This window comes from Oncorhynchus tshawytscha, linkage group LG10 (assembly GCF_018296145.1).
Source record: "Oncorhynchus tshawytscha isolate Ot180627B linkage group LG10, Otsh_v2.0, whole genome shotgun sequence".
NCBI classification, from domain to species: Eukaryota; Metazoa; Chordata; class Actinopteri; order Salmoniformes; family Salmonidae; genus Oncorhynchus; species Oncorhynchus tshawytscha.
Genome location: NC_056438.1, coordinates 6,053,658 through 6,063,657, shown reverse-complemented (window position 1 = coordinate 6,063,657; position 10,000 = coordinate 6,053,658). Strand labels below are relative to the sequence as shown.

General features: G+C 49.5%; 1 protein-coding gene across 1 annotated transcript in view; it reads right to left on the bottom strand.

The window, feature by feature from the left end:
- Positions 1 to 10,000, bottom strand: part of dysf (dysferlin, limb girdle muscular dystrophy 2B (autosomal recessive)) — a 198,377-nt gene that overhangs the window by 4,070 nt on the left and 184,307 nt on the right. The window contains 5 exon segments of the mRNA XM_042328089.1: positions 1,143 to 1,315; positions 4,416 to 4,515; positions 6,933 to 7,074; positions 7,346 to 7,441; positions 9,912 to 10,000. Of these exon segments, the coding sequence (XP_042184023.1) occupies positions 1,143 to 1,315; positions 4,416 to 4,515; positions 6,933 to 7,074; positions 7,346 to 7,441; positions 9,912 to 10,000 (600 nt within the window).

Here is a 10,000-nt window from a genome sequence, read left to right as displayed (position 1 = left end):
GAAGTAGAGATGGGGAGAGGAGGGAGGGAGAAGAGGGAGGGAGAAGAGGGAGGGAGAAGAGACATGGGGAGAAGAGGGAGGGAGAAGAGGGAGGGAGAAGAGGATGGGGAGGGAGAAGAGGATGGGGAGAAGATTGAGGTAGGGAGAAGAGGATGGGGAGAAGATGGAGGGAGGGAGAAGAGGGAGGGAGAAGAGGATGGGGAGGGAGAGAGGATGGGGAGAAGATGGAGGGAGGGAGAAGAGGATGGGGAGGGAGAAGGAGGAGGGAGAAGATGGAGGGAGGGAGAAGATGGAGGGAGAAGAAGGAGGGAGGGAGAAGATGGAGGGAGAAGAAGGAGGGAGGGAGAAGATGGAGGGAGAAGAAGGAGGGAGGGAGAAGATGGAGGGAGAAGAAGGAGGGAGGGAGAAGATGGAGGGAGAAGAAGGAGGGAGGGAGAAGATGGAGGGAGAAGAAGGAGGAGGGAGAAGATGGAGGGAGAAGAAGGAGGGAGGGAGAAGATGGAGGGAGAAGAAGGAGGGAGGGAGAAGATGGAGGGAGAAGAAGGAGGGAGGGAGAAGATGGAGGGAGAAGAAGGAGGGAGGGAGAAGATGGAGGGAGAAGAAGGAGGGAGGGAGAAGATGGAGGGAGAAGAAGGAGGGAGGGAGAAGATGGAGGGAGAAGAAGGAGGGAGAAGATGGAGGGAGAAGAAGGAGGGGGAGAAGAGATGGAGGGAGAAGAAGGAGGGAGGGAGAAGATGGAGGGAGAAGAAGGAGGGAGAAGATGGAGGGAGAAGAAGGAGGGAGGGAGAAGATGGAGGGAGAAGAAGGAGGGAGGGAGAAGATGGAGGGAGAAGAAGGAGGGAGAAGAAGGAGGGAGAAGAAGGAGGGAGAAAGAAGGAGGGAGAAGAAGGAGGGAGAAGAAGGAGGGAGAAGATGGAGGGAGAAGAAGGAGGGAGAAGAAGGAGGGAGAAGATGGAGGGAGAAGAAGGAGGGAGAAGAAGGAGGGAGGGAGAAGAAGGAGGGAGGGAGAAGAAGGAGGGAGAAAAGAAAGGATGGGCATAACCATTTATTTTAAATATTACTCTTAAACTCTTAAAAATAAAATAATCTTAACGTTCTGTCCGTCCGTCCGTCCGTCCGTCTGTCTGTCTACGTCTACTCACAGCGATAATCTTCTCGCCGTTGCTGTCACACACACACGGCCACCAGCCCTTGACCGTCTTCTGTTGGAACAGCGACACCAGTTTATCCTGTCCCTGTGACAGTATGTCTAAGGTACACTTCTCTGGGGATTTGGCTGGTCGCTGCATGTGATGAAGATCCATCTCTAGACAACCTGGAGGATGAAGAGAACATCCCTTTAAGAAGAGTGAGAGGGAAATGGAAGAGAGAGGGGGAGAGAGAGAGTGGGAGAGAGAGGGGGAGAGAGAGGGGGAGAGAGAGGGGGAGAGAGAGGGGGAGAGAGAGGGAAATGGAAGAGAGAGAGAGAGAGGGGAGAGAGAGGGGGAGAACGAGAGAAATGGAAGAGAGAGAGAGTGAGAGAGAGAGTGGGAGAGAGAGGGGGGAGAGAGAGGGAAATGGAAGAGAGAGAGAGAGAGAGAGAGGGGAGAGAGAGGGGGAGAGAGGGAAATGGAAGAGAGAAGAGTGAGAGAGAGAGGGGAGAGAGAGGGGGAGAGAGAGGAAATGGAAGAGAGAGAGAGAGAGGGGGAGAGAGAGGGGGAGAGAACGAGAGAAATGGAAGAGAGAGAGAGGGAGAGAGAGGGGAGAGAGAGGGGGAGAGAGAGGGAAATGGAAGAGAGAGAGAGTGAGAGAGAGAGGGGAGAGAGAGGGGGAGAGAGAGGGAAATGGAAGAGAGAGAGAGAGAGGGGAGAGAGAGGGGAGAGAACGAGAGAAATGGAAGAGAGAGAGAGTGAGAGAGAGAGGGGAGAGAGAGGGGGAGAGAGAGGGAAATGGAAGAGAGAGAGAGAGGGGGGAGAGAGAGGGGGAGAATGAGAGAAATGTAAGAGAGAGTGAGAGAGAGAGAGGAGAGAGAGGGGGAGAGAGAGGGAAATGGGAGAGAGGGGGAGAATGAGAGAAATGGAAGAGAGAGAGAGAGGGGAGAGAGAGGGAAATGGAAGAGAGAGAGAGAGAGGAAGGAAGGGAGAGAGAGAGGGAGAAAGAGAAATGGAATAGAGAGAGAAAGAGAATGAAAGAGAGAAATGGAAGAGAGAGAGAAAGAGAAATGGAAACAAGAGAGGAGAGAGAGAGAGAGAGAGGAAGGGAGAGAGAGGAGAGAGAGAGGAGAAAGAGAGTAACGGAGAGAGAGAGAGAGAGGAAGGGAGAGAGAGAGACAGAGAGAGAGAGCGAGAGAAGAGAGAAATGGAGAGAGAATATGTGTGTGTGAGAGAGAGAGAGAGAGAGAGAGAGAGAGAGAAGAGAGAGAGAGAGAGAGAAAATGGAAACAAGAGAGAGAGAGAGAGAGAGAGAGAGAGAGAGGGAGAGGAAGGGAGGGAGGGAGAGAGAGAGGAATGGAGAGAGAGAGAGAGAGAGTAAGGAGAGCGAGAGAGAGAGAGAGAGATGGAGAGAGAAAATGTGTGTGAGAGAGAGAGAGAGAGAGAGAGAGGGGAGAGGAGAGAGACAGAGAAAGAGAGGAAGAGAGAGAGAGACAGAGAAAGAGAGGAAGAGAGAGAGAGAGACAGAGAAAGAGGGATAGAAAGAGAGAGAAAGAAAGAAGGGAGCAGGCTATAAAAACAGAGATACCAACATCCCTTAGAATGTGCTGACAGCATTACAATATCACAGCAGAATTGAGAAGATATCTGCTATCTATCAGTCATCTGTAAACTGACACACACACACAGCATGGACACACACACACACACACACTGTTTTCACAGCAGATGAACATGTAGATCAACTGTAGAAATGTCTACTGTTCAAGTAGCAAGTGTGTGTGGTTCACGCAAGGGTTGAGATGGACAGAAACACACACACACACATCAGGTTCCTATCAGAAGTGTGTTTTTACTGGTTCTGTTCTTGTCGTGTCAGAGATGACTAATGGGGCATTTAACAGACCTGTGGTTAAAAGAGAGATGGAGGAGAAGATGGAATGGACATGGAAAGGAATCAGTCATATATATATTCAGTATATATAATGTATAGTGTGAGAGAGAGACAGAGAGAGAGAGGAGAGAGAGACAGAGAGAGAGGAGAGAGAGACAGAGAGAGAGAGGAGAGAGAGACAGAGAGAGAGAGGAGAGAGAGACAGAGACAGAGCAAGAGAGGAAGAGAGAGAGACAGAGAGAGAGAGGAAGAGAGAGAGAGAGAGAGAGAGAGACAGAGAGAGAGAGAGAGAGAGATAGAGAGAGAGAGACAGAGAGAGAGATCGAGACAGAGAGAGAGAGGAAGAGAGAGATAGAGAGAGAGATAGAGACAGAGAGAGAGGAAGAGGGAGAGAGACAGAGAGAGAGAGAGAGAGAGAGAGAGAGACAGAGAGAGAGAGACAGAGAGAATGTGTGAGAGAGAGACAGAGAGAGAGAGGAGAGAGAGACAGAGAGAGAGAGGAGAGAGACAGAGAAAGAGAGGAAGAGAGACAGAGAGAGAGAGAACGTGTGAGAGAGAGAGAGAGAGGAGAGAGGAGAGAGAGACAGAGACAGAGCAAGAGAGGAAGAGAGAGAGACAGAGAGAGAGAGAACGTGTGAGAGAGAGAGAGAGGAGAGAGGAGAGAGAGACAGAGACAGAGCAAGAGAGGAAGAGAGAGAGACAGAGAGAGAGGAAGAGAGAGAGAGAGAGAGACAGAGAGAGAGACAGAGAGAGAGAGATAGAGAGAGAGAGAGAGAGAGAGAGACAGAGCGAGAGAGAGAGAGAGAGAGAGATAGAGACAGAGAGAGAGGAAGAGAGAGATAGAGAGAGAGATAGAGACAGAGAGAGAGGAAGAGAGAGAGAGACAGAGAGAAATAGAGAGAGAGAGAGAGAGAGAGAGAGAGACAGAGATAGAGAGAGGAAGAGAGAGATAGAGAGAGAGAGAGAGGAAGAGAGAGAGAGAGAGAAAGAGAGAGAGAGAGAGAGAGAGAGAGAGAGACAGACAGAGACAGAGATAGAGAGAGAGAGATAGAGATATAGAGAGAGACAGAGAGAGAGAGAGATAGAGACAGAGAGAGAGAGAGAGAGAGAGAGAGAGAGAGAGAGAGAGATAGAGACAGAGAGAGATTTAAGAGAGAGAGATAGAGAGAGAGATAGAGGAAGATAGATATAGAGAGAAAGAGAGATATATATAGAAATAGATAGATATAGAAAGATATATATATATATATATATATAGATAGATAGAGATATATAGATATATATATATATATATATATATATATATATATATATATAGACATAGAGAGATAGATAGAGAGAGAGAGAGAGAGAGAGAGAGAGAAAGTGTGATGGATACACCCCCCTGTTACCGAGATAGTCATCAAAAGAGAACTTGTCGTTGTCCCAGATCTGAATGGTGATTTTAGGAGGAACCTTCATCTCGTTCTTATCCAGACTCCAGAAGTGTTCCTAAAGGAGAGAGAGAAGAAGAAGATTTTTAGATAGAAGAGGGGAGAAGAAGAGGAGAAAGGAGGAGTAGGTGAGAAAGGAGGAGAGGAGAAAGGAGGAGAGCAGAAAGGAGGAGAGGAGAAAGGAGGAGGAGAGGAGAAAGGAGTAGGAGAGGAAAAAGGAGGAGGAGAGGAGAATGGAGGAGGAGAGTAGAAAGGAGAATGGAGGAGGAGAGGAGAGAGAAGGAGAAGATGAGAAAGGAGGAGTAGGGGAGGAAGGAGGAGAGGAGAGGAGAAAGGAGGAGTAGGGGAGGAAGGAGGAGAGGAGAAAGGAGGAGGAGAGGAGAAAGGAGGAGTAGGGGGAGGAAGGAGGAGAGGAGAAGAAAGGATGAGTAGGGGAGAAAGGAGGAGTGGAGGAGAGGAGAAAGGAGGAGTAGGGGAGGAAGGAGGAGAGGAGAAAGGAGGAGTAGGGAAGAAAGGAGGAGAGGAGAAAGGAGGAGTAGGGAAGAAAGGAGGAGTATGGGAGGAAGGAGGAGTGGAGGAGACAGGAGGAGAGGATAAAGGAGGAGAAGGGAAGAGAGGATGAGTAGGGAAGAAATGATGAGTAGGGGAGAAAGTGGAGTGGAGGAGAGGAGAAAGGAGGAGTAGGGGAGGAAGGAGGAGAGGAGGAAGGAGGAGAAGGGAAGAAAGTATGAGTAGGGGGGAAAGGAGGAGTGGAGGAGAAAGGAGGAGAGGAGAAAGGAGAAGAACGGAGAAAGGAGGAGTAGGGGAGGAAGGAGGAGAGGAGGAGAGGAGAAAGGAGGAGAGGAGAAAGGAGAAGAACGAAGAAAGGAGGAGAACGGAGAAAGGAGGAGAGGAGGAGAGGAGAAAGGAGGAGAACAGAGAAAGGAGGAGAGGAGGAGGGGAGAAAGGAGGAGAATGGAGAAAGGAGGAGAGGAGGGGAGGAGAAAGGAGGAGAACGGAGAAAGGAGGAGAGGAGTAGGGGAGAAAGGAGGAGAATGGAGAAAGGAGGAGAGGAGGAGGAAGGAGGAGAGGAGGAAGGAGGAGAAGGGAAGAAAGGATGAGTAGGGGAGAAAGGAGGAGGAGAGGAGAAAGGAGGAGAACGGAGAAAGGAGAAGAACGGAGAAAGGAGGAGTAGGGGAGGAAGGAGGAGAGGAGGAGAGGAGAAAGGAAGAGTAGGGGAGGAAGGAGGAGAGGAGAAAGGAGGAGTAGGGGAGAAAGGGGGAGTAGGGGAGAACGGAGGAGAGGAGGAGAAAGGAGGAGAGGAGGAGAAAGGAGAAGAGGAGAAAGGAGAAGAACGGAGAAAGGAGGAGAACGGAGAAAGGAGGAGAGGAGAAAGGAGAAGAACGAAGAAAGGAGGAGAACGGAGAAAGAAGGAGAGGAGGAGAGGAGAAAGGAGGAGAACGGAGAAAGGAGGAGAGGAGGAGGGGAGAAAGGAGGAGAATGGAGAAAGGAGGAGAATGGAGAAAGGAGGAGAGGAGGAAAGGAGAAAGGAGGAGAATGGAGAAAGGAGGAGAGGAGTAGGGGAGAAAGGAGGAGAATGGAGAAAGGAGGAGAGGAGGAGAGGAGAAAGGAGAAGAGGAGAAAGGAGAAGAACAGAGAAGAAGGAGAGGAGGAGAAACAGACTGCATATTACCACTGAGTGGTGTCAACTGTCATTACAATGTTACTTTCACTATAACACAACCATCCACACGCCACTGTCAGACAGTGTCATCCTAGCCAGACACAATCAGCAGGCTCTCTGACAGCAAGACTAATCCATACACACACTGGGGAGAAAATGACTTAGGCAATGACTGATATACTCCCTCAACACTGTCCAGATAATGAAGACTTCACAACTACACACTCCAATGTGTTTAAATACACACCATGGCAACCACACAGGGATACACCGCGTAAACACAATGCAGACATTGGGATCATTTGGATGTATTTCAGTCGCCTTTGACTGACGTCCACCTTCTCTAACAACTAAACTGGGTGGGAACAGACATGTCGTTGTCATGACGCCGAGTAGAAGTATCCTGATGTCCTTGAGAGGTGTGAGTGAGAGCAGGGTTTTGTTCCAGCTCCGTTCTAAAACACCTGATTAAAATAGTTGACAGTTGCAGACTTACCTTCCGGTTGAAGGTACAGAGTTGTTCAGCTTGTAGGTAGTAGAGAGGAACAGGAACCTCTGGTGGAAGTTATCCTCTCCTCCCTCCCTCCCCTCCCCTCCCCTCCTTCCTCCCCTCCTCCTTCCTTCCATCCCTTCCTTCCTTCCTTCCTTCCTTCCTTCCTTCCTCCCTCCCCTTCCTTCCTTCCTTCCTTCCTTCCTTCCTTCCTCCCTCCCTCCCTCCCTCCTCATCCTTCCTTCCTTCCCTTCCCCCTCCCTCCCTCCCTCCTCATCCTTCCTCCTTCCTCATCATCCTCCCTCCCTCTCCTCTATCTCACCTTCCTATCGATGGTACAGAGTTGTTCGGCTGGTAGGTAGTGGAAGGGGAACAGGAACCTCCAGTTGAAGTTTCCCTCTCCTCCTAGAGAGCGATAGTGGACGTCTGTCTTCTGTTTATGGTCTTCGTGGCCGTGGAGCCACCTGCAACACAACAGGTAACATTCAGGATCAATGAGTTTCAAAACGGTTTTCAAGAGTTCACAACACATCCCAACCAAAGTTTAAACTAACACGACATTGGGAATGAGGGTTCTTGTCATACCACTTCAAAAAATGTCTACTTGTTTATGCCATCTTAACTTGCCACAAGTCAGTTCTCATCTGCAGCAATATTCTGACAATTAGCACATTTGGTCATGTAATGTGGGATGTTTAGGGCATATATCGTTATTAACAGAAAACGAAGACACACCCCTTGATGTAGATGTCACTCATCTTCTCCCCGGTCAGGCTGACATCATCCAAGATGACATCACTTGTGTTCCATATGATGCAACGCAGGTAGAACCTTGAAGTCAGAAGGACAGTTAGAGGGACAGTTAGAGGGACAATCAGAGGGACAGTCAGAGGGACAGTTAGAGGTAAGGGACAGTCAGAGGGACAGTTAAAGGGACAGTCAGAGGGACAGTCAGAGGGACAGTCAGAGGGAGAGTCAGAGGGACAGTTAGAGGGTCAGTTAGAGGTAAGGGACAGTCAGAGGGACAGTTAGAGGGACAGTTAGAGGTAAGGGACAGTCAGAGGACAGTTAGAGGGACAGTTAGAGGGACAGTTAGAGGTAAGGAACAGTCAGAGGGACAGTCAAGAGGGACAGTCAGAGGGACAATTAGAGGGACAGTTAGAGGGACAGTTAGAGGTAAGGGACAGTCAGAGGGACAGTTAGAGGGACAGTCAGAGGGACAGTCAGAGGACAGTTAGAGGTAAGGGACAGTCAGAAGGACAATTAGAGGGACAGTCAGAGGGACAGTCAGAGGGACAATCAGAGGGACAGTCAGAGGGACAGTCAGAAGGACAGTCAGAGGGACAGTCAGAGGGACAGTCAGAGGGACAGTCAGAGGGACAGTCAGAGGGAGAGAGAGTAGAGGGACAGTTAGAGGGAGAGTCAGAGGGACAGTTATAGGGACAGTCAGAAGGACAGTTAGAGGGACAGTCAGAGGGACAGTCAGAGGGTCAGTCAGAGGACAGTTAGAGGTAAGGGACAGTCAGAGGGACAGTCAGAGGGTCAGTTACAGGTAAGGGACAGTCAGAGGGACAGTTAGAGGGACAGTTAGAGGTAAAGGACAGTCAGAGGGACAGTCAGAGGGACAGTTAGAGGTAAGGGACAATTAGAGGGACAGTAAGAGGGACAGTCAGAGGTTAGGGACAGTAAGAGGGACAGTCAGAGGGACAGTAAGAGAGACAGTCAGAGGGGCAGTTAGAGGTAAGGGACAGTCAGAGGGACAGTCAGAGGGACAGTTAGAGGTAAGGGACAATTAGAGGGACAGTAAGAGGGACAGTCAGAGGTTAGGGACAGTAAGAGAGACAGTTAGAGGGACAGTCAGAGGTTAGGGACAGTAAGAGAGACAGTTAGAGGGAATTTAGAGGTAAGGGACAGTTAGAGGGACAGTAAGAGGTAAGGGACAGTTGGAGGTAAGGGACAGTTAGAGGTAAGGGACAGTCAGAGGTTAGGGAATGTTAGAAGGAAGTCATCAAAATGAAGGAAGTACATATGAAGGATCTATATAATGGCCAGGTATCATGGCCAGATATCATGGCCAAGTATAATGGCCAGGTATAATGTTCAGGTATCATGGCCAGGTATCATGGCCAGGTATCATGGCAAGGTATCATGGCCAGGTATCATGGCCAGGTATCATGGCCAGGTATCATGGCCAGGTATCATAGCCAGGTATCATAGCCAGGTATCATGACCAGGTATCATGGCCAGGTATTATAGCCAGGTATCATGGCCATCATACCTGGCCATCATACTTGGCCATGATACCTGGCCATGATACCTGGACAGGTATAATGTCCAGGTATAATGGCCAGGTATGATGGTCAGGTATCATGACCAGGTATAATGACCAGGTATCATGGCCAGGTATAATGGCCAGGTAACATGGCCAGGTATCATGGCCAGGTATCATGGCCAGGTATGATGGCCAGGTATAATGGCCAGGTATAATGGCCAGGTATCGTGGCCAGGTATAATGGCTAGGTATATGGCCAGGTATCATGGCCAGGCATCATGGCCAGGTATCATGGCCAAGTATCATGGCCAGGTATCATGGCCAGTGATCATGGCCAGGTATCATGGCCAGGTATCATGGCCAGGTATCATGGCCAGGTATAATGGCCAGGTATCATGGCCAGGATCATGGCCAGGTATCATGGCCAGGTATCATGGCCAGGTATCATGGCCAAGTATCATGGCCAGGTATCATGGCCAGTGATCATGGCCAGGTATCATGGCCAGGTATCATGGCCAGGTATCATAGCCAGGTATCATAGCCAGGTATCATGGCCATCATACCTGGCCATCATACTTGGCCATGATACCTTGCCATGATACCTGGACAGGTATCATGGCCAGGTATAATGGCCAGGGATCATGGCCAGGTATCATAGCCAGGTTTCATGACCAGGTATCATAGCCAGGTATCATGACCAGGTATCATAGCCAGGTATCATAGCCAGGTATCATGACCAGGTATCATAGCCAGGTATCATAGCCAGGTATCATGGTCAGGTATCATGGCCAGGTATAATAGCCAGGTATGATGGCCAGGTATCATGGCCAGGTATAATGGCCTTGTATAATGGCCAGGTATCATGGCCAGGTATAATGGCCAGGTATCATGGCCAGGTATGATTTGTAGTTTTCCAGATATGGACAGAATTGCTGTATTGTAATACCAATGGGTGAAGATCATCTGTTAAGACTTAATTGAATATCACGTTGTCAAACTTTATTCAAACTTCGTCTGAGGACGACCTACTTCTTGGCCTTGCGTGGTGTGATGTTGAAGGGAGGTCCAGGAGGACCCTGGGACTTGGGGAAGACATCCACCCACAACTGCAGTCTCCC